At 43.6% G+C, this 24,582-nt stretch overlaps 5 protein-coding genes across 5 annotated transcripts; 1 reads left to right on the top strand and 4 right to left on the bottom strand.

Annotated features, from left to right (window-relative positions):
* Window positions 1-109: 109 nt before the first annotated feature.
* Pmar_PMAR028938 (hypothetical protein) lies at window positions 110-2,921 on the bottom strand (the record flags this gene model as incomplete). The annotated part of the gene is made up of 9 exons (XM_002773587.1): window positions 110-598; window positions 656-753; window positions 810-1,024; window positions 1,924-2,009; window positions 2,054-2,123; window positions 2,173-2,240; window positions 2,600-2,682; window positions 2,722-2,777; window positions 2,872-2,921. The coding sequence occupies 9 exons, from the start codon at window positions 2,919-2,921 to the stop codon at window positions 110-112; spliced, it is 1,215 nt and encodes a 404-aa protein (XP_002773633.1).
* A 1,180-nt stretch (window positions 2,922-4,101) lies between these two features.
* On the bottom strand, window positions 4,102-5,513 carry Pmar_PMAR028937 (conserved hypothetical protein; the record flags this gene model as incomplete). Its single annotated transcript, XM_002773586.1, has 6 exons — window positions 4,102-4,192; window positions 4,256-4,707; window positions 4,915-4,976; window positions 5,034-5,115; window positions 5,202-5,395; window positions 5,450-5,513. 6 exons carry the CDS (start codon window positions 5,511-5,513, stop codon window positions 4,102-4,104), a joined length of 945 nt encoding a protein of 314 aa, XP_002773632.1.
* Window positions 5,514-6,819: 1,306 nt separating this feature from the next.
* On the top strand, window positions 6,820-7,545 carry Pmar_PMAR028936 (hypothetical protein; the record flags this gene model as incomplete). The annotated part of the gene is made up of 1 exon (XM_002773585.1): window positions 6,820-7,545. The coding sequence occupies one exon, from the start codon at window positions 6,820-6,822 to the stop codon at window positions 7,543-7,545; it is 726 nt and encodes a 241-aa protein (XP_002773631.1).
* Window positions 7,546-8,090: 545 nt separating this feature from the next.
* Pmar_PMAR028935 (inositol hexakisphosphate kinase, putative) lies at window positions 8,091-12,817 on the bottom strand (the record flags this gene model as incomplete). Its single annotated transcript, XM_002773584.1, has 11 exons — window positions 8,091-8,155; window positions 8,576-8,702; window positions 9,135-9,305; window positions 9,365-9,487; window positions 9,539-9,886; window positions 10,387-10,459; window positions 10,653-10,669; window positions 11,028-11,129; window positions 11,198-11,228; window positions 11,559-11,692; window positions 12,707-12,817. The coding sequence occupies 11 exons, from the start codon at window positions 12,815-12,817 to the stop codon at window positions 8,091-8,093; spliced, it is 1,302 nt and encodes a 433-aa protein (XP_002773630.1).
* A 144-nt stretch (window positions 12,818-12,961) lies between these two features.
* Window positions 12,962-14,444, bottom strand: Pmar_PMAR028934 (hypothetical protein; the record flags this gene model as incomplete). Its single annotated transcript, XM_002773583.1, has 6 exons — window positions 12,962-13,045; window positions 13,515-13,646; window positions 13,765-13,866; window positions 14,058-14,208; window positions 14,250-14,343; window positions 14,390-14,444. The coding sequence occupies 6 exons, from the start codon at window positions 14,442-14,444 to the stop codon at window positions 12,962-12,964; spliced, it is 618 nt and encodes a 205-aa protein (XP_002773629.1).
* Between the last annotated feature and the right edge of the window lie 10,138 nt (window positions 14,445-24,582).

Below are 24,582 nucleotides of genomic sequence, written 5' to 3'. Positions count from 1 at the left end.
AATGTTGGGGACCTGTAGTCATTATGTGGTTTGGATTGGCACTTACCCACTATTAACACCACAAGATAAAATGATCGATCATAAAAACTCATAATGATGATAACAAGGATTACACCTTAATCATCTTGATACCACATCTCATCAATAAATTAATATTCTGTGATACTAACTTGGCACCAGTAGGATCGATGTAAATACCATAGTCATATTTAGGATCAGTAAAACAATCCTCCAACAATACATCACCAGTACCAATCCATTCGAATACACAATCCTCACCGATAATCTTAGACCTATCTACTAGGTATTCGAAGAATGCTTTTAACTCATGTTTAGCATATTGTGGATAATCGAATAATTCATCCATTACTATGATGGTACCAGGGACAATCATATGACCAAGATTTTTGAAAATACTAACAGTTGACTCATACATTACAGAATCATTATGAAGTAAGGCTATGGTATCATTAGCATGTTCCTTAGCAAAGCCTGGTAAAGTATCATCAAACATACCCACAACCAATTCCACATTATCGGGCATATCTGGTAGCTTAGTCTGAGCAAATGATCCTTTACCAGTCTCGGGCATTGCCCCCTGACCAAGAAGAAGAAGAAGATATAATGCTACTAATACTACACGTAAAGTTATTACTTGTTTTGGAACCCAATCACTAGGTAAACCCTTAAAACTATCAAAACCGTACATCTTCCTACCATCAAGTTGACCAGCAATGTAGCGTGTAAACCATCCTGAATGATAATGATCATACCTACTAGTGGTAGTAGTAGTAAGAGCCCCTGTTTACCTGTACCAATACCAAAGTCCAATATAAGCCCTTCTTTGGGTATCATATTCCTCTTGAATATTTGATCCAATGGTGCAGAAGGTAATTTAGGTATCCTGCCATCCTTAAGGGATGCAGCAGTATCCTCTACAAACTTATCATAATTGTTATTAGGACCGATCGATACAATATGGGAAAGGGATTCACCAGTAGTATCATCATCTACAGTAGCAAGCCTATTAGGAGCCATGATTAAGAGTATAACTGATGACAGAGATATGTATTAGCGATAACTAGCAACACAACAACAACCTAGCGTTGTCTACATACCATGTTTAGCATGATGATGATAATCATTGTTGTTGTTGTTGTTGTTGTTGTTGTTGTTGTTGTTGTTGATATTAATTGTGTTACTAGTGTATCATCGTATCCTTGTGGCATATCCCTAAGGACCATATTACATATATAGTAATGAGAAGAAGAAGGCTAAGACCTGATAGAATGGGATTAATGGTGGTAATCCTTCTTCCTCCTCATCCTCAGCCTCTTGTTGTTGTTGTTGTTGTGTGAGTAATAATACATTACACAGGTTGTAGACATCTTGGAGGGTATCCTCTCTACCTGTAATAATGATTATATCCCTCTCCCACTCCATTTATCATTACCCTTGAGTAGAGTTGTGAGTATATTGTTCTGTTCCATCAAGAATAGACATCGTGATCTAATGTTAATGATGATAATCCAACCTTATTAATGCTACCAATCATCATCATGACCATTACCTAGCATCCTCCTCCTGCATACGGTGTATGATGGTATCATTATGCAAAATTAGGTATTTGAGTATTGATATCTGATCATCATCATCTCAACAACATAGTAATAGACTAGTATTATGTATCAATGATTTTGGTCATCACTTCCTCGGCGGTATGATCGTGCAGTAGCATCATGGACGACGACGACGACGTATCATCATCTTTCTCTCCCTCATTATTATTAGATGATGCCACACTAGAAGTATGATTGTCATCATCTGTATGGTCATAGATACCACATCACGTGCTATCCTCCATCATTACTCTCAGATGATCCTTTGTGGTCATCATCATCTTCAATTAGTAGTAATGCTGACGATTCATCATTATCATTATCATCATTGGTTATGATAAGATGACCATCACTAGTTTCCACCACCTCATAACTATCCTCGGTTACTATCTAATCAAAGGTATGAACAACAACACCAACATTACTACTACTACCTCCCCAGTGTCAGCCTCAGAAACAGCATCATCATCATTTGTAGATAAGATAATCGTAAGAGCTTTAAACCTGATAATTAACAACAGCCTTATTATTATCACCAAATGCTGCTCCTTACCATAGATAAGCATCCTCCTCCCTCTCACACTCTATACGTATTGTCTTATCATCATACCCTGATACTTCCTGATCACCTCGGATGTTCTACAGCTGAACATAGTAGTACTATCATTATTACCAGTACTACTCCTGCTACACCGTCATCATCATCATGATAATATAATACATTATCAATAACACTGAGAGGTATGATGATGAGGCCACTCGACGATGACGATGATGATGATGATGATGTAGTAGTAAGTGGCTGCTGCTGTTGCTGGCGTCGAGGAGATGAGTTGTTATAGTTGTATGGAGTAGTTGTATGTTGTAGAGGTTCAAATACCAGAGCATCATGCTTAGGTGTGATACATCCTGTACAACCTATTCATATCAGTGATGGGATGTAGTAATACTAAGAAGAAGAAGTACGTACATACTACTACTGTCTTGTAGTTGTTATCATCATCATCATCATTATATTGATTCTCGTCATCCTCCTTATCGTTGATCTCATCAATATCTGGATCTACCGCATCACTGGTAGTAATATCAGAGTGAATAGTACCTCTAGTAGTAGAAGTAGTACCACGGTTAAAGGAAAGGACCAGTTTAACAGCTAATCTGTAGTACAACAACAACAAGAGGAAAAAGGAGGAGGAGGTGGAGTAGTATCGTATTGAGGTTATGACATCCTAGTAGTAGTAGTAGTACCTACCCCTTAGCAAGCATCGTCATTATGTAGTCTTTATTGTAGTCTTTCATCATGAGTACAAGTAACGATGAAGATCTCTAAGCTTGAAGTTCAAGCCTTGAACAACCATACACGGTAACTTCCACTGATCATGCGTACTCATCGATGCTCAATAACTCGATGGATGATGTAGGGAGTGTACAATTACTCATCCAATTTGGTGTAGAGGTAGAGTTCGTGGTTTTCATTCCCAAGGTCTCAAGATCGAATCCTCTCGATGGTACATTTTGATTCTCCCACTTGCAATGAGAAAGATTTCTTCTCCTCAGATGGTGTAGATGTTATCGGTATGATGAATGCATGTTGAGAATCACCACAATCATCATCGAAGTTGTGCCTCTGATATCATCATCACATTATATTTTACCCTTGTTACATTAGCCTAGCTTTATTATTATTATTAATTGGGTGTACCTACCAGGTAGGTCCTACCTGCTATGATCTACTCTACTTCCTCCTCTTCTGCTGATGATGATGATGATGTAGGATGGTAACCATGTACCTCCCATTTTGGACATCCCCTCACCGTTGCTAGCCGTGGAGGTTGTCGTACTCCCATGTATCATCGATTGGTATTTTTTTGATTAGTATCAACAACAACAACAACAACAACAACAACAACAACAACATGCCAGAAGAATATGATATATCGTGGCTAACTACGTCATTTTCCAGCATTATTATTATAGGGTTTGTGCTATTAATTATTGTAGAGGATAGTAGTGGTTGGAGCAGTCGGGAGGGTAGAGGGGGGGGAGTACTCCCTTATTGGTGGACATATACTTTAATCTCATCGGGAGGGTAGAGGGGGGGGAGTACTCCCTTATTGGTGGACATATACTTTAATCTCATCGGGAGGGTAGAGGGGGGGGAGTACTCCCTTATTGGTGGACATATACTTTAATCTTATCGTATCTACTTATGTTTCCCATTATCACGATAATAATTATAGTATTGATTTACATTAATAACATGGTGGTAGAAGAGGAGAAGATGATATGAGTAGTACTATTCCCATGAATGGAATATTGTGAGGAATGGATGTATTACAGCAGCAGTTGAACACCTATGGCGTCGTTCATGGTTCAACAATTCCTAGTACTACTACTATCAGCTCTACCAGTTTGAGCTATAATCAACACAAGTCATGACGGAGGTGAGAGGACCAACGAAAGTAACTAATGATAAGGTGGTTTAAGCTAATAGGATAGTATCCCATCTATCAGACCAGTAATTATCAACATATGGTTTATCATAAGTACCTCCATAAACTGGGGGATGATACCTATACAGTATTACTATCACCATAGAAGGGGAGGAGGAGGATGACGATGACTATGACTACTACCAATAGTTAACTGCAAGATGTCCACCACCTTCTTTTTCTTCTCCTTGTGTAGAGGAGTATGATATAACCTCATGAAAGTAACTAGCTGGTAGGTATAGCATATCTCCCGGTAGTAACTCTACTTCAACGTATTCTCCATGGATTTCACTACTACTATTACTAATAGTATTATGGATACCTTGTATGCAATACATAATATCACCAGTATGATCGATAGTGATGATAGTAGTATTACAGAAGTGGGATGGTCCTTGAGTCTTGAGCTCCTCCTCCATCACCACCTTCCTTTTCTTACCCTCTGGTCCCTCTTCCTCCTCTTCCTCCTCATCATCATCATCATCGAAATTCCCCTCAGCAATAGCAATATCGAGTAGCTTATCAAGCTGTGCCTCCTCCTCCTCCTCCTCCTCCTCCCCATTATTCCTACTTCCACGTAATAGTCTATGCCGTACCTACTATCACTATTCCTCATCCTTAGTATTCCCACACCATCAACAACTTACCACATCCTCCACTCTGGCTCCATCCTCCCTAACACTATATCCCCCTTTACTACAAGAGCTCGTCGTCGTCGTCATCATCAGCTTATGGCAATCATAGCATATTAGACCATTAGACAATACCACTACTGTATTATTATTATTAATACCATCTATTACACCATTCGTATTTAATCCTTGTGTAATAGCATCTGGACTGTATATACGGAATATCTTCCTACCTCTTAATAACATATATACATTATCATGATAATCATGATGTAAACCTGTTGTACTACCATCTTTAGCATCACCAAACCACATATTAACCTGATATTGTGTTAGACCAGTATCCTCTAATATACTTGGATTCTTAGGTATCTACTACTACCAACAATACCATTATCGAACACATTATCATGTATCATCATCATTGTCATCATCACAGATCCTATTATTATTATTACCAGTTTGTTATCTATAAGTTTCTGTATATGTGTACCCATCCTCTTTATAGGACCACCATCATACTCAGATAAAGGTATATCTTGTGTAGTCATATACACTTTACCAGTAGTTACTTTATTAATGAAATCCTTAAAAGGGATATGAAGCCTTTTATCATCATTCCAATCGGTCTTACCAAAACCCTCCGACATATCTAATAAGTCAGCATCATCATAATCATAATCATTCTCCTTCTACTATCACCTACCTTTCCTCTCCTCAGCTGTTACCATATCCTCCCCAGCTACTCTAATCATATTATCATTACTCATACGTTTGATGTAATCCTTACTACCACCACGTATTACACAAGGCTTCCCTAACAACAACTACAACTACAACTACAACTACTACAACTACTACTATTACTATTACTACTACAACTACTACTATTACTATTACTATTACTACTACTACTACTCCTACTACTACTACTACTACTACTACTACTACTACTACTACTACTACTACTACTACTACTACTACTACTACTACTGCTGCTACTACTACTACTACTACTACTACTACTCCTACTCCTACTCCTACTCCTACTCCTACTACTACTACTACTACTACTACTACTACTCCTACTCCTACTCCTACTCCTACTCCTACTACTACTACTACTACTACTACTACTAGTTTTGTTCGCGCCCCCTTTGCGCACTTACAACTCAACCACATTTCGCGTAATGCCACCGCTCTCACCACCTCGCGCCTCTCAACCGAACGATGACGGAGATGGAGATGGCAGCGTGGAGGAAAGGAGAATAAGGCGTAGCCCGATCGACATACAAGTAGACTTAGATGGTAGCACCTCTGCATTATTGGATTGGATAGTAGCAGCAACCGACACTTTTGCATCGAAGAAATCGGTATGGAGTAAGGCGGCAGCAGGTAAGCTCAAGGAGGTAATCTCCCAGCTCCGCGGTCGCTGGTTGGAAAATTTAGAAGTCCAGAGTAAGAAGGATGCTGAACTATTGCATATTTACCTAGAATTAGCCAAAGAACGCAAAAAGATGGTAGAACTTAGAAGTGAGATAGATGAATCACGTAGAGCAGTAGCGTCGGCTGGTAGTAAGAAGCGTAGAGCCTCAGTGGACTCCGAGATTTTTCGCAGCATCCAGGAATCGGACTGCGTCTCGGTCCACTCAATCAACTCTTCGTCATCGAGGAATGACGTTCCCGAGGATGCGTTGCCTAGCCTCCCAGCAATCTCTGCTGCCGCCGGGAGAATCAGGAACGGTACCCCTGCTACGGCTACTCGCACTATAGCACAAAACATTGGCAGCGTCCCACAGGAGACAGCAGACAGTGATACGGACAGCTCTGGGTGGAGAATAGCGGGACCTCGCAGGAAGAACCGACAACGTAGACAACGCCCTCCCATCCATCGAGCTCCTCCACCGCGACAGCCGGCACGCGGTCACGGCCAAGCTGGGCCTCCTGACCCATCGGAAAATGAGTCAACCATCCTGTGTGTAACTCTCAGAGGAAAGATCGAGCCGAACGGTCGCTGGGATAGCCTTTCCGCGGATGAGTTGGAGACCGTTCGTTCAGCCGTATCCGGCCTTCTAAATGGCGTGCGTGTTTCTCGCACCTTCGCTGTCGGGAGGAGGCTTAGGCCTGCTCCTCCCAGACAGACGTCAATGGAATGCTGCTGTTGGTTCGATCGGCAGGGATCCGAACCTCATCACCAAGGAGATCCTGAGAAACACATCCACCATCAAGATTCTCTTCCCCCGAGGTGCTTCCGAGCTGGGATCGTACTCAGGCCAGTTCCTATTGAATTACTTGGGAAAGAAGAACGGTATGGACACCTCTAGGACCACTGTCATCAAGCAGACTCAGAGCTTCGCAATAATTCGCGGGCCCAGCTCAATACTGAGCAGATTCGCTACGGACGGTCGAATATTCCTGGGTTTAGCATCCTGTAAGGTAGCCAAGATGAGCAGCAAAGGTTCTCTGTGCTATCGCTGTGGGCGCTACCACCCAATAGGAGGCAACAACCCTTGCTCCGCACCGGCCCGCTGTGTCCGCTGCGGCGGCCAGCATAGCCTAGAGCTCTGCCCTCAACCTAAATACTTCCGAGGGTTGAGATCCTGCTCCAACTGTGATGGACCACACAGTGCTATTGAACACTGTTGCAAGCCTATCTACGTCAGGAATGGTAATCCTCCGAGGAGGGAGACCACGGGTAGGGAGGTTCCCACTACCGCAGATGATCGATCTGATGGCACAGCCGTTGATATGGCCGTCGATGCTCTCTCTCCCGTCGCATTGGAAGACGGGAGAGATGATTAATGCTCTCTAACAGTGAAGCCGGTTATCCTGTCTGTCTAAGGGTTGCATCCTTCAACTCAAACCGTAGCTGGGGAGTTCTGGAAGATTTCTTCGCCAACGATCCAACTATCGAGGGCAGTACCACAGTATATCTAATTCAAGAGCCGCCCAACAAAATCGGAGCCCTCTTTCGAGATCTGATCGCGATCAAGGCCAACTGCAATCCTGACGCTCTCCCAGAAGCCAGAGAATGGTCACGGGCAGTGATTCTGGTCCCGCGTTCGCTATGCATCATCTCAACCGATGAGAAACCTGATGTGGTCTCGGTTGACATTGGTACTTCCGATAAGGATGGCACCGTCGTACCGCTACGTCTCATCTCATTTTACGCCGACAAACTACAAGATAGCAACATAGTTTGCAGACATCTTCTAGAATTGGGTCGTAATAATTGTATTACTGTGCTTGGCGGGGATACAAACTCGCATTCGCACTTATGGTCACGTCGCTCCCTTCCGAGAAGTGATAACCGTATCATCCGTGGACGGCCTTTCGAAGACCTTATTTTACAAGAAGGCTTCGATGCTTTCATCCCACCTGCCCCAACCTACAGCAGTACGCTTGGAGAGTCCTACATTGATCTACTTGCATGCAAGAAGACATCAAACTACTGTTTCGCCTATGCTCCCACGTGTGGCGATCATGCATGCCTCATCGTCTCGTTATCCTGTGGTGACCAGGCACTCGTTAATAAACCTCTCGCTGTTCCGAAGAGATACCCCTCACGCACAAATTGGGAGACCTTCTCAAGAACGCTGAATGAGTGCTCAATCGTTCTCGGCATGACGAGCACGGTTTCAGAGCTGGATGAAGCAGCTTCTACCCTCACCGACAACTTGTCTACTGCAATCAAACGGTCAACCCGGGCTTCGACTGCCCGAGGTCGAAACCGAGGTCGAACTACTACTACTACTACTACTACTCCTACTACCACTACTACTACTACTCCTACTACTACTCCTACTACTACTCCTACTACTACTACTACTACTTTGGGCGACGTAATCCTTCCAAAAAGAGTGTTTGGTATTATCATAAGTGTCAGCCTCCACCTCAGGGACCACCTTGAATGTCGTCGTCGTCATCTTCCCTACCTGTCCTAGGGTGGTAGATGGACCCTTATAATGGCAAGGTATGGTATCATCAATCATTAAGTGTATTGATATCTACTATACATCCCCAACTATCCAACAACTCAATATCTAATAATTGTATAATATTACTCTTATTATCGACAGATTATGAGGATTAGTAACATAGGAAAGAGGATGAATAATACAATAGTAAAACACAGTATAGTAAGTAGACACACCACTACTGCTGTTATTGCTGTACATTGTTGTCTTCTACTACTACTACTCCTGCTGCTGCTGCTGCCCCTGTTGGTGATGATGATCGAGAATGATTAGAAGGGTTAATGCCCCCACTAGACGATGATGTCCTATTAGAAGAGTTCGATAACTCGGCTACTACTTCATCTAATTCAGCATCCTGAGTAGTAGCGGCAATAGGTAAAGTAATAATAATGATTAGTAGTTAATGTCTATTACCTGTATTGATGGATCTGGCGGTTGTGTTAGATTAGGTTCTACCATAGTAGCATATATCTCATCAATAGTATCCTCTGATACACCACTTTGTAATGGTATATTACTAAGATATACTATAAGATTCCTAATACCAGTGGAATACTCCTCATCAGGGCCATTATTAGGAGATATCTAAAATAATAATGATAAGATGTTCATAACGTATTAGTAGTAATAGTTGTATATATTACTATGGAGGTATGAGCAAAATCAATCATTTTAACAGTCCCATTTCTTGGTTCAATACTCTGTGCATCAAATACAAATAGTAGACTACCAGACCAAAACCGAAAACCATTAAGAGATTGTAGTATCTGATTATTATTATTATAATTAGTAGTAGTAATGATGATGATGATGCTTACAGTAAGAAGCCTCTCTAACTTATCAACAAGCCTTTTAATAAGTATCTTCTTATATGGTTCTTGAATTGAATCAAAGAAGGTATTAATAGTCTGGAATACTCCTTGTTCAGATTGTTTCCTTCCATAATATTTATTATAATATACTCTTTCACCACTAATCCTATCATATAATTGTACACCACACATACGAAATGCTAAACTATGGCTTGTTGTTTGTCGTGATTTCTTCAATTTACTCTCCATCTTAGCTTTAGATAAACCATATCTTACTGCACGTTGTTTAGCACCCATCTTTAAATCAAGTATACATGGTGTAGCCATACCATGGGCTAGATCCTCCAATACAACCTAATAACAACAAGAACAATAACAATATCATCATCATCATCAACAGCAGCAAGTAACGCAGAGATCATTCTTCTTCTTGTTTACCATGACTATGATGATTATGATTATGATAATATTACATATTTCCGCTCTTCCTTGACTTTTACTATACCATACCGTATAGGTGATGTTGTTGTTGTTGTGGTTGTTGCCCCTATCCTCCTCCTCCTTCTCCTTCTACCACTACTACTTTCCCCTTTCCCTCCTCCTTTATCATCCTTCTCCCCTAGTGCATCACCGTCATCATCATCATCTATATCAGGTATACCACCCTTCCTAGAAGTAGTATTAGTCTGAGTATCATCTCCCTCAACAACATCATCATTATCCACATCCTCCTCCCCATCCTCTATACTCCTCTTATTATTAGAATATGTCCTATGATGACATGATGATGACCTCGTCGTCGTCGTCGTCCCCTCTGCCCCAACTGCTGTATTCCTATGATGTATAGCAACTACTGCTGCAGCTGCTGCTGCCTCTTCCCTTTTCCGTCTAGCCTTCTCCCTCTCTCTATCTATCTGTTCATGTAGTCTATGTTGACCATCATCACCATCATCATCATCATCATCTTCCTCTTTATATCTTCTAATCATCCTCTCCTCCTCTGCCCCTTTCTGTGCCTCTATAGATGCCCTAGGTTGTGTAGCACCCAATGGTGGTATTGGTCTACTACTCATACTACTATCACTACCAACAACAGTTGTCATCATATTATCATACATACTTGGACATGATGACCTCCTATGATGTTGATGTTGATGATTACCAGTAGTAGCAGTACTAGCATATACTGCTATACTGCTATTCTCTTCATCATCCACTTCTTCACTAGGAGATAATGGAGACTTTATACTCAGATGATCCTCATCCTCATCCCCTTCTTCTTCTTCTGATATTGTATTATGCTCATCTTCATCATCATCATTATCATCATGCTCGTTATCATCAGCAACTAACCCTTTGGTGGTAGTAGGGTTTATATTATTATTATTATTATTACTGCTACCACTCAGGTTAACCTGATAAAAGATAGAGGATATAGTCCTATACTATCGATGATTGTTCTTCTTCTTCTTGTTGTTGTTATTATTACTATTACCTCACCATAACATCTAGGTGTAAATCTAAGAAGCTTAGGGCATCTCTCCGGTATTATACTAGAATAGAAGTGATATTCATCAGGATTACATGGTTTTAATACCTAACAACAACAACATCAAGATGATCAACAAGAGTATAATCATCATCATCTTAGTGTAGTATTATTACCAAAAATGGTGAATTCTGTGGTTTTACAAACCTAGTATGCCCCCCAACCTGTAACCCATATACACTAAGCTCTTGTCCAACTAGAGATGCTGCCGCTGCTCCTGCTGTAGTAGTAGTAGTAGTACCACAACCACCATCTTCAACATCAGGTACTACTGCACTCGGAGATTGAGTCATCCTACCACCATCGATAGTAGTAGTGTTGTTGGTATGCTGATTATGATGATGAACACCATGAGTATGTAATATAGTAGTAGTAGTAGTAGTAGGAGTCCCATTAGATGGTGGTGGAGTTATGATACTAACCTATAGTTATGATACTAACTACTCTATGACAACCGTCCTCTACTACTACTACTACCTCATCATGGTGGTGGTGGTGCTCTTCCTTTTTATCATACTCCTCTGGATGATACATGGTATGACCACCATCTCCTCCTCCTTCTCCTCCTCCTTACTCCTCCTCTTCCTCTTCACTAGCCTCCCTATCAGCCTCTAATACAGCCTTAGTTGCTGCAGGACTCAATGATAGAGGTGTTATCTCCACCATAACCTCCTTCTGATCCTCATCATCCTTCTTCTTGTCGTCGTCGTCGGTGATATGTTCTTTATCATAATCATTGAGTGGTTGTTGCAATGATGTAGTTGTAATACCCCGTGATATGGACTTCTTATCCTCCTCATCCTTAGCCTCTGCTGCTGCTGTTACTACTACCTCCTCCTCCTCTTCTTCTTCTTGCCCTGTCTTTATGGGACCAATAGGAACCAAAGTCAATAACTTGGTTATAGGTGATGATGGTGATGAAGATGATGATGATGGAGCAAAAGTAGAGGATACTGGTATTGAAGGTTGAGGAGTAGAAGAAGAAGAACTTACCGCCGCCGTCGCCGCCGCCGACCCTACCACTCTTTGTTGGGTAGTAGTATTACTACTGCTAATAGGAGTGGGAGTTGATGATGATGATGACCTCTTGCTTGCAGTAGTAGTTGTAGTAATACTGTTATCCTCATTACTAGGTAAACATGATGATACTATCATAGAGGTCTGTTCATGATGGTGGTCTATCATTGGTGTTGATACTACTGCTCTTCTACTAGTACTAGTAGTAGCATTAACATGATGATGATCATCATGTTGATGCATGATGGAGGCTACAGTAGTAGTATGAGCCCTCATCCTCCTAATGCCCTCTTCCTCTATAGGCTGATGATGATGATGATGTTTGTTGATCCCTCCATCATGTTGTTGTTGAGTTGTAGTAGTAGTAGACTCCTCTTTCTCCTCCTTCTCCTCTTGATGATGATGTCGGTGTTGTTGTGATGATGAAGAGGTGGATAATAAGTTCTCTAATGATGATGCAGAACTCCATTGTACAGGCATAAGATGTCCACCTAATTGTTCAGCTACAGTAGTAGTTGTCTTAGTATGATGACATATAACTCCTTTAGCTAATAACCTCCTCCTATAATATCTACATCGTCTACAATTACACTTCATCATCATCATACCAGCTGCTGCTGCTGCTGCTGTTGTTCCTGGTTGTTGTTGTTGTTGTTGTTGTTGTTGTTGTTGTTGTTGTTGTTGTTGTTGTCGCCTTCTTGTCCCGACCACGCCCTCATCACTAGGGAATATATCCCTGAGTTCTACTTGATTATTATCATTAGATGAAGAGGAGGAGGAGGGATGATGTTTATCATCATCATGGTGATGATGATGATGATGTAATAGCATCTGCTGCTGCTGTTGCTGTTGTTGTTGATGGTTTAGACACTCTTCATCATAATCATCATAATCTTCATCATCATCTTCCTCAGATAATAGATCATCAATAGAATAGGAATCCGAGTCTAGATCATCATCATAATAGTAGTATTCATCATCATCATCATACCCTACATGACTGCTGCTGCTGCCCCCTCCATTACCATCATGCTGTTGTTGTTGTCGTCGTCGTTGTCTACCAGGACTCTTACTACTAGTACTACCATTACTGTTAGGTGTATTGTCATCATGTTCATGAGAGGATGTATGAGTATGTTCTTGTACTATCGATACTGTACTAGTACTCTTATCAGTGTTGTAAGGTAGAGATGTTGTTGATGATGGAGTAGTAGCCTCAATAACACTGCTAGTAGTAGTAATCCCATCATAATGACTATTATTATTAACAGTATCGTCGTCATCCTCCTCCTCATTATCTATAAGGGCATCACCATCATCACCACCAGCAGCAGCAGTAGTAGTGGAGGGTGATGATGATGATGACTGTTGCCGAGCATAATCATCATCATGTATTGTTGTTGATGATGTTACTACTGCTTGTGCTTGTGGTGGTGGTGGTGTTAATTGATGAGCCCCATCCTGGTCATCATCGATATTGAGAAGTACTACCCCATTGGTACTATCTATCATCATCTTTTTCTGCTTCTCATCATTACCATCTACCTTCTGTGGTGATGATATTGATGATGATGACAAAGGTGAATGTGGTGGATGTCCATGCTGTGCATATGACTAAATAATATTATCATAACATAATGGTGATGCTATTTGTTGTTGTTATTACATTAGCAGCCATATGTAGAGCTAAACGGTAATGAGGCTTCTTCCTTCCTAATAAGGATAGTGCTCTTGATACACTACACCACATCCTCTCACGGAATTCCGACTACCAAACATTATTATTATTAATACATTATTTATTATTATTACCTCCCTCCATGTAGATAATATATTAGTACATTGAGCTAGGAATAATCTGGTTACTGTAGGTTGTCCAGTTTTAGTAGATGATATAAACCATCCAAGATCCCATATAACACTACACTCTACTCCTGCCTCCTCAATGGTCTCTCTTACTGCTGCTGTCTCCAAATCTTGATCAAATGATTCTACTTTACCAGATGGTATAGTATGTGTCATACGATCAGATCCATGTCTAGTAGAATTAACTAATAATATATTAGTACCAGATTCGTCATATACCACACATCCAGCTCGTAGTTTATACCTAATACAACAACATTAACGTAATCATAATATTATTATTACTCTTTAGTAGGAGACCATACATCAGGATCAGCATAATGTGATGATGAATGGCTAGTCGAGTGGATGTTATGATTTATACTCACTGTAGTAGTATCTAAATATACTTATAATAATAACAACCATCATAGTATTACTATTACCTTTCTCATCCTCTACTACTATACCATGACGATTATCTATATCACCATCGATCATAGTAGTAGTAGGTTGTAACTGTTCTCGTAGCTCATATTGTTGATAAGTACATCTATGATGGTGATGATGATGATGACCATGATGCATAGTCGCATCGTTATCCAGCATCTTAGTATTTACTCCTCCTGTTGCTGCTGCTAATTCATCAGCTTCATCCTCCCTATTAGATGATACACCCGAACCGTAACAGAAGGTGCAAGAAGAGGAGTAAGATGATAATGATGATGATGACGACATACCATCAGACGATGATGATAATGATGATGTAGAGTGGGCACGCATCATAGACACCGTATTAGATGCCTGTCCCCCCACCTCTTGGGAGACATTTGTAGGCTTCATAGTCACTACAAGAGGTTTACAAATTATCTTGCATCATCAGAATCAAGTTAGAAGATTAGACTCTAGTGTTTATCGATTACAATGGCGCACGCTATTGTCTCTACATCACTTCAATGGCGCGCGAGAGACGAGGCGCAGACTTTAATGACGTGGTGAATTCATTGGACACGGTCAAAGAGAGAACCCTCTTCTACTTTTCACGCGCCGCTTTTTTACGTCGCCCGCTACTTTTCGGCTTTAACTGCGACTTTTTCTGCTTCGCCGCCGGCCACTTTACGTGCTTATTCGATGCATATTACTCCCACTGAGGAACCCTCTGTGCTTGTCAGGCGTGCTACATTGGCTATTCGAAGCTGTACGAGGCGCGGGCTTGCCTGTTATGTATTCTCCTTTGGGACGGTGAGACAGTGGTCACTTGGGTTCCGGTACCAATATTGGGATGCTCTCTCTCACTAACACTATTTACCAATCTCGTTGTGTTGTATGTTCGTGTCCGGATGTGCAGATTCACGTTATAGAGGATGTGTACTCAGATTCGTCTCGTCGTGTTGTATCGGCGGACAGACGTGGACAGATTAGACAGATGTGGTCGCTAGCACATCTTCGAGCGCTCTGAGCACTCTACGCAAGTCTTCGTTCATTCAATGAACGAAGACAGTATTCCAATGAACTTCATTGGAATCCTGCTTGGCAACAAAGATTATTTCCAAGTGTATTGAGACTATCAACATAGCTGCAGAGGTCTGGTAATCCGGAAGAAACCGTTAATATGATTCAACGATGATCGAATGTTTGAAAGTTCGTCATGGATACCCCATTTGCACGATGACGCCGCAGCAAACCGGCGTAGCACATAATGCATACTCTATGCAGCATACACACAAACCCATTCATTCACGAGTTGTAGTTTACAACGTGAGCTGCGTTACGTGACTCCTCCCAATGGGAAATATTGGTTTCACAACTACTGGATCAGCGGTGGTGGTTTATCGTCAATCACTTGAACGATGCGCTTTTCTCGCAAGTTGTAAACAACAGGATCAACAGGGTTTCTTGGACGCGACAGTCCATCGCCTTGAGGGCGCGCCCCTCATCTTCTTGCTGGTTCCTCGAGCACGCCGTGTCGTGGTGTCGAGGGTATCCCGCTGACTGCTAGTCACGCGGTTGTATGAGAGCTCTAAGGACCTAGTTTCACCCCTTAAAGAGCCTAGTAGTTCTCCGACTGAGGACTCCGTGAGGTTTGCTTCTGTGGTATTCGCCTCCGAGTGAGAGTGTTCATCCAGTAGCGCTCTCCTCTCCTTATCTTCATACAAAAGTCCTGTCCCCCCACATGTCTCTCACACCTTACTTTAGTGCCCGGTGGTCCAGAATCTGGACTCCAGATGCAGACAGTATGTGTGCCAGACGTTGTCACTCGGCTGTAATGGGCTTTCAAGCCCCGAAGCGGGCCCGCGGCCGGCTTCGACTGGTACGAGTGACTCTGAGTTCCGAATGGTCTGTAGATTGATTCCCTACACTTTACTAATCATCGACGATTGGCCCCGGATTACGATTTCCGAAATCGAAGACAAACGGACTATCAGGGACCTATTCGAGCTGGTACGAGTAACTCAGAGCTCCGCATAGTCTGTAGATTGGCTCCACGTGCAGCGGATCGGGAATCTCGCAGCTGACCAGTGGTTCCGAGCCACGCATTGCCACATCTCGGGCAGCTTCCGGTCCAGTCATCCTCTTCGATGCGCTCACCTGCTGGGAGAAGTGCTATTCACTACCGGAGGGAATTGATGACCTCACCATCAACCTTTCGACCGCTGATAATTTCAGAATGATCATGGGTGGATGCTCCTATTTTTTGACAGAGCCTCTCTAGAGTTTCTATGGCGGTAGCAGACGCCATTCTCCCTGGCGGGGGCCTCACATCCCTCTACGATGCACCTCTGCCCTCCTCGATGAGTGATGCAGAATCTGAGCAAGAATCAGATAGTTGAAAATCATGAACGACAATACATTACCTATTTCCTACAGACTCCCTACGGACGATTCGTTCGCAGCCGGGTATCTCAGATATAGAGTGGCCGCGCGATTCTGAGCGAATTGCTCGATTCCCTTATGCTAATCGAGCTTGAGATGAAAGCTCTGAGTACTCTTTGGGTTTTTATTGATCAGTCCATCGCGTTTCATCCGACTCTTCCGAGGGTTTTTACTGTCGCGCGGAGTGCAAAAGGGCCTAGGTAGGCTCCTATAGGGAAAAGTCTGAAGGTGGGTTGGGACATTCACAATGAGAAGCTAATCAAGTTACTGAAAACGGAGCGAATCACCATCCAACGCTAATCCGAAACTACCCGCATCGACTCAGTAGGCCTGAGTGCAACCTAACTGCTTACAACTTGCAAGGCCCCACCGTGACATTAACAACATAATTCACACTACCGTTCAGAACATAAGATCCATGCATCATCTCAACTCGTCGATAATCCATGCATCTATCACACGTGCAAAGTTTATGATGTCTGCTTCTTGCCCTTCTTGGGCGCAGGTTGTACCGTCTCGTTACCTACAGGCATGTGAGGTCCAATAATTGAAAGTATCGAAGCGATTCTATCGCCATTATCGACCCAGTGGGTCGGACCCACCGGAGAAGCTTCTCCCGATCGGCACATTTTGCTTCCTGCCAAAGCCGCCGCACCGTCGTATAATTCGCTTGATTGGAACTGATACAGCTTGAAATTACGATGTATGAATTAAGAGTTTCCAGGTGCGACTGTCGTACGTGCCTGTTGAGTGTCTCAAGTTGAGTCAAGAGTGGTAGCTCACTTCAGATTCCTTAATAGCTCTAATGGCGCGGTAAACGGGGAACTGCATAACGCCTGATAGATCTGCCTTAACACACCGAGTCGTTGTCAACGACATGGAAGATTCGCTGCTACCTCTAATAGGCTCTGTGAACCGGACCAAGGTGGATGGTTTGTCACAGGTTCGATCGGCGATACATCAAGTGACTGCATCATTCCACATTTAGCTCGAGGTGTGCCTGTCGTTTCCGTGTCCCTCGTTGTAGCAGACCTCTCATGAGATCCGGCATTGTAAATGAAGAATCATTTTGAGTTTAACCTGAATTTATGTTTAAAATGTATGTATTCTCATGTACAAATTTTGTGCATGAACCATTCATGATGAACGAAAACTTACTGGCTTCATCTCCACTGGAATCGGCCTCGACAGCTAGAGAATCCTCAGGCACTATGCTCTCCGACATGTCATTATAAAAGGGGGCGATTACTCGTGCCCCTGCTGGAAGTTGTCGTTTACGGGGGCCAGCCGTAGCGCGAACCATATCCAGTGGACATTATCCACGAGGGCGCTCAAGATATGTGTATTGTATTGTCGCACAATATCGATTGTGGTCTTCATCCACTTCGAGTGCTGTGTTGGTTGTGAATCTGAGAGCAGAAAAATGTTAGATACGCTCCACAAAGAGAAGGTTATTCACTTTGGTCGACCAATGGAGGCAGATCCTAATTGTTTGGACCTTCTCCAAGCTTTCTTCCGAAGGTATTCTTGAGTAAGCGAACTCCGAAACTATGCCGGCAATTGCCGAATCTCAAGTCGCAACACGCGCAGGGATAACCGTCCTCTGTACGTGAAACGACCCGGATTTGTTTCATTGCTCTTTTATAGGACTCCCAGTTTCCCCATACTGCAGAATCCTGGGATCATTTTATCCACAAGGCCTTCGTGACGAAGGGGTGGAGCTCACTGAGTCCACGTCCATGGACTCAATCATTGAATTTTACATAGGTCCCCGGTTCGATCTCCGGGTAGGACATTTCTCCATCATTAAAGTCTTTCGTGCATATCTCTTCGAGCTGTTCGCATAATCTAGTTTTCCCAACACCTCTGCATATAGAGGAGTTATTTGATCCATCTGATCGCTTCCCACGCTTCGTAGTTAAGCCAGAATAATTGTGCACGCACGCACGCACAACGTTAAAGTGCCTGTTGTTGCGGTATATGCTCCGCTCGCTTCGCTCGCTCCGCAACGCTTGCTTCCATGTATGGTACACAGTGTGTACCATACATAGGAGCAATCGCTGTACTTCCCACCACGTTTGAGGCCAGAATTCTCCTTCCAGAGAATTATCATGTTTAGGTAAATCCTTTCGCAAGCCATAGACGGCTTGCCTCCAACACCCTCGCTTTACGAGCCACTGCTTGACGAAGCAGCTCATAAGCGTTGAAAATCGCCTACGCCAGTACAATACCATCATCTAGGATGCCAAGGCAAACATGTTATGTGTAGGTGCTTGCTGGAGGATCCGCAGATCAGCTCGGAGCTGCGAGCGAAGTTCCGTTGCCTCGGAATCGCTTCCCACTGTTGATGCTGTGATGTGCGATCGCGCCCCTTATCCACAGCTCTCAACATCCGTATAAACACACTAGGCGAAAAGTTCTCGAAACCTCCGCGGGATCTTCGCTTGGCCATCCCAATGTCGCGCCCGTCCTGGTGAGTCCTCGTGGTCTAGTTGGGCCATGAGCCTGAGGAAAACATTCACAGACTACTACAACAAGGTCCAGCCAGGTCAGTTTATGTGTGTAACCGATAACTATAATACCTACTGTAGTAGTGTTTCCATTTTCTTGGATCAAACGCTTTGTAGAGAAGAATGCCTCGAATCTTGAGGCACTACAGTAGCCTATACAGTACGGTTGGTCGTCGTCGAATAAAATGCCGCTATTCTGCTTACATAGCTCCTCAATTTCCAACGGAGTGTCACCAGACTGTACGCGATCTTCGCTCCGCATATTTTTTAACTGTGTATCATCATTTTAAGATTTGTTGTCTCACAGCCGGTGTAAGCTTCTTGATGAGCTTCAGTTTGATCAGCTTCCTCTCAGTGCGACAAGCTGGAGTACCATCAAGGACATGATCATCGATTATTCTCTTGCATTCTTGACTAAGGGGTATAGGTCTCCGTGAGAAGTGCGATGCAAAATAACCTTCATCCTTATATTCCCCATTGATGTCTTGTGCCAACGCAACAGTCGAATAAGTAGACGAAGAAACAGGTATACCCAAAAACCCACGAACACAAGCGATTGCTATTCCCCATTAATCCCTGCGGCAGGGACCCTGCCTCTTTCGTGCAAGCCCAAAGAGATTTGTGGCGAGCAATAATTTTTTGTGCTAAAAATAGAATATTTTTGTGGCGCGCGCGAAAACTTACCACCCCTAGCCCCGCTGGCTCCGCTAGCTATCATTTGTGGATCCCGCTAGCTCCGGGTTTCGTGTTGGTGCTTCTCTACCGTTACGTGATTCCTCAACCACACTCCCTTGTCAGAAGGGTTTCAAACTGAATGTATCGATATTGTATATAAGATCACTAATGATGTCCCTTTTTCTCGAGAGTACTTGAATATTTCTTGAGCACGAGAAGGATCCCATATGCAAGGGGGTTCGTCAACTGCTGAACGGAAGAACGGACTTTTTCAGGGATTGGTGAGTGTCTCCCGCAGTATTCCACTACGATGGAAATGTATTTTTCTAGATGGGGTACATAGTAAGAAAGACCCCATAGAACATTATGCTTGAAGCGAATATGTCCATGTATATCCTGAGCCCCAACACGAATCGGATTCACGTTGTGAATCCTCTGACCCATTGTGAATTTCACAGTGAGTCAGAGGTGTTATTATGGGTCCAATTAGTGAGCAAAGTGATGAAGTTCAACTTCCTGACGCTACTCGAAAAGCCTGTCGACGACAGGGCCTTTTGATAACGATCATTCCGAGCCCTGTCCCAGCTCGGAAGATGAACATCGGAGTGTGTAGGCCAGACGTAGATCATATGCCTACGCCTATCTTCAAAGCCCGAAATGAGAGATGTCATTTCCACTATCACGGAAGACTTTCCCTCAGAGGCAAATACGAATAGTGTCTTTTGCCACAATTTCCTGACTGGAAAGGTGACGATGGTACAGCGAGGTTTGGCTGTTACTCACAACTTGTGAGGTTTAATAGACTAACGATGACCTTCTTCTTGTCTATTGTCATCCTATGGCTCTGCATCCCTCCCATAGTGACCTTGACTTCCTTCAACTCACACATAAGTGAAGATATTCAGCGAGTTTACGCTGAACATGATGAGGCAGTGTCACGATACGTGCGCTCGATCGCCATCGATCGTTTGGAGACGAGACGGCTGCTGCTGTCAGCCTCTCGCCGTCTCATTTTTATTCATTACTGTCATTAAGCCGTTGATCTTGTAGCCTTTACCATACGCTTTCTAATGAGCAATCTTGGATCGTCTACTACTGCTATCTATCAACGCACATCGGAAAGTCCTCCAGGCTTGAGTTCGGCTAGTTCCCAGGAAGCTGGGGTGACACTATGAATAAAAGCTCCTTGATTACTATAGAACTGTTGTACTAATGTATCCCACTTCTGATGGTATTCTGAGGATAGGACGTCCACCACAGATCCCTGCCACCGTTGCTGTCGACCCGAAAAGATTATCTGTTCTGAAGCTGAAAAGTCCTATTCAGCTTTCTGGTGATTATTTGAAGAAGGTGTCTGCTTTGTAGCCGCCTCTTCGGGGGACCGGGATGTAGAGATTTCATTACTACTCGTTCTGTCGAGAGGACGAGTTGGGAAATTCTCCGACGTCTTCAGAGACTAGAATGATCCGTAATCAACAACGAAGAACATGGGCCGGTTTGCAGATCCTGATCCACAGATCAAGCACATGATCCAGATCACTCGTTGATCTTGATGTCTGAGCCAAATCCATCGTGATCCGAGATGCGTGAGTCAGATCTGCGATTCTTGATCTTGATCCGTGACCTTTGATCCTGATCCTTGACTGTTGATCTTGATCCCCGAACTTTGATACTCAAGACTCGTTCTCTCAATTCGAGTGACATCTGTCCGTCAACCGGACAGTTGGTTGGGAGTGTGGGAGAGGACCAAACAAGCCCGAAGCCCGAACCCTCTCCGGGTATTACCTTGGGCCAAAGGTTCACAGGTCATGTTTGGTCACACTAACTATGTCACGGGATATGGCTCATGTTTCCTGACATATGTTAGTGTCCCCAAACTCGATCACACAAACAACGATGAGTCACCTACATGAAACGAGATCCTCACTGTCAGAGGGAGGAGGCATGTCCGATGGTTCAACAGAACCCTCAGAAGACTCCTTCTACTAGGAAAATTCTCCGACTTAACACCCTTATCAACGAGAATCACTCACACCAAGTTAACATTACAGTTATGGGATGCAGGAAGGTACTCCCTAAGCTCCGACAGCTAGGTTATCATTCTAGACTGAACCCAGCGGAAGACGATTTGAGAAAGCACTACCACAAGCGTCCAAGAGTCATGCAGCGTCTAAAATTTGCTCAACACGGCTTCGACACTTCTTCTTCACGGGCTTATTCACGTAGCTCAGTGAGCTACACTCACGAAAGCCGATAAACGCCAAGCGACGTAGACTGTGCATCGTAACTTCGTCCAGTTTCCACTCGAAGACATATTGCGAAAACTCCTTGGTTAGAAATTTCCTGGGTTCTCCCGAGTAGATGCTCGTACTCAATTCAGAGAGTACTCTTTGCCTCGTTGAAGTAGCCTTTCGCGGCGTCTTAGTAATATTGTGAGTCACACAATGCACCTTGTTGTATAAACAACCCGCAGAGCATAGAATCTCACGTTCCTCATGGAAGGAAGTTTTGGTGCTGTAGAAATCAAGACGCACTTGGGTACCCTCTGGTGTTTCTCCCCAACTCACGTCTGCCACACGGAGTGCTGCCACCTGTTTGAACCGGAACATCAAGGTACTGCCCAATAAAGCTGCTGATCTCATCTGATCTTCTAACCTCACGAGTTGCAGAGTCATATGAGCTAACTCTTTCAGACACTCGCTCGAGAGCACTACCGCTCTCTTTATTGGACGTTCAAGAGAGCTCAGTGCATTATCCGCACTTCGCCGAACCCTATCTAAGATTTGGCTCTCTTCACGAGAAAACACTCGTCCAAGGCGAACCTGGGCAGTCGATCACACGGCAGAAGTATATTCACGGATTATTGAACCTCTCCTGAGGCCGTTAAACCTCTTATGAAAGCGATAAGGTTGTTGACTTTGACACGCTTTGTCGCAAATATAGCACCGAATCCGGCTTCGTAGTAGCTCTCAGGTGTTCGGTATGGTTGTAATGTAGAAGCCTTCAGACTCTGAAGTTCAGAGACTGTGACAGAAACTCTAAATTTTCCTTCTCTTCAGCAGATTTGCCCTGAACTTGGCTGTAGGACCTCTCAAGATACGATCGAACCCTTGACAGGTCCCGAGGCATGTTTTGAAGAAGAAGGCGTTAGGAAAATGTAACAAAAACTCCACTAATGTACCAAGAGATTGACAACACTATCTGTTTACATAACTTCAGAAACATCTGCTCACCAGAGAGATGCTCAAACCAGAGTCATCCCTGAGGCGTTATTGCGACCCGGCGCCACTTAGCAGGAGCGGTTTTTATTATCTTCGAACGACGACTGATGAAGTCTGCAAGGCTACTGAAACGTCCAGGCACGTGTTGAGAGCGTACATGTGAAGACCAGTGAGGACCCCAACTCAAAGGCGTTTTCAAAGCTTGAGACTTTGGAGACCAAGAAGCAAGAGCCGCAGCCGCTGCTGTGTTATCACAGAAAATTGGAACTGAAATATGCGAGTTCTTGAGTCGAACACCGAGCGTCTTCTCGATCCCTATCACCCAAAACAGCTGCACACAGCTCCAGATAACAGATCTCAGGTTCCTCCAAACCAGGATGAGAGGATGCTTCGACATCGAGGTGTGCCTTGAGAATCTCTTTCCACAGTAGAGGCTTGGCACAAGAGTTGATATTATACCAAGAACAGTCAGTGCCATCAGTGAAAAATCCTCCATAGCCGTACGTAGCAAGCATCCGTTGCCAGACACCATATATCCTCCTTCAAACCAAAAAGAAGTACGGAACAGAAGAAAAAGTACGGAAAACGGAAAAGAAGTACGGCTTGGCCAGAGCCTCCGATATCGACTGGAGAGATTCTTGAGCTGATTCGGAAAGGCGAATACGTCTCAGAGGATTTCCTCGTTTAGGGCGGTCAGCGGCAGCGGTCAATGCATGAGGCCTGGGACGCCAATGGCGAATCAGTCGGGCACACCAAGATTGCTTCCCGAGCAACTTCTTCAAACCTTCAGTATCTACTATGTTCGATTGAAGAATGCTGGAGACCTTTAATCTATACTTCTCTCTCTTTTCAATTGGAATGCTGATCCGAGCCAAGCCAAAATCATTCTTGAAATCTAGCCCAAAACCGAGAGTACGAATATCCCGGGAGAGTAAAATACCTTTTTTTAATTGTACTCGTACCGTCATCCAGATAAATGATACCTCGGAGTCTTTCCCGTTAGCTCTCATCGCCAGAACCGCTAAGAGGCGTCGTTGAATCCGATGCATAGCTGCACTACATCTAGTAGATTGTAGAGGGCTAGATGCCTATCCGAAAGGGAGACAGTTCTCCCAAATGATGGGATAAATGTCTCCCAAGTGTCTCCAATGGGCCGTTAACAGCGCTAGTCGGACACGCGCTTAGTCGACAAGAGCTAAAAGGCCTTGCTCTTCTTCCCTTACCGACAACGAACAAAACGCCATGCGTTTAACGCACTTTTTATATCGAAACCACCCAATTTTCTCGCTATTTGGCTCTCTGCTTGCTTCACGAGGTACTTGAGGCCCTGCAAAGTTGGCAATGCCAGCGTCGTGGACA

This window comes from Perkinsus marinus (assembly GCF_000006405.1).
Source record: "Perkinsus marinus ATCC 50983 genomic scaffold scf_1104296958720, whole genome shotgun sequence".
Taxonomy (NCBI): domain Eukaryota; phylum Perkinsozoa; order Perkinsida; family Perkinsidae; genus Perkinsus; species Perkinsus marinus.
This window is presented reverse-complemented; position numbering and strand designations above follow the sequence as displayed.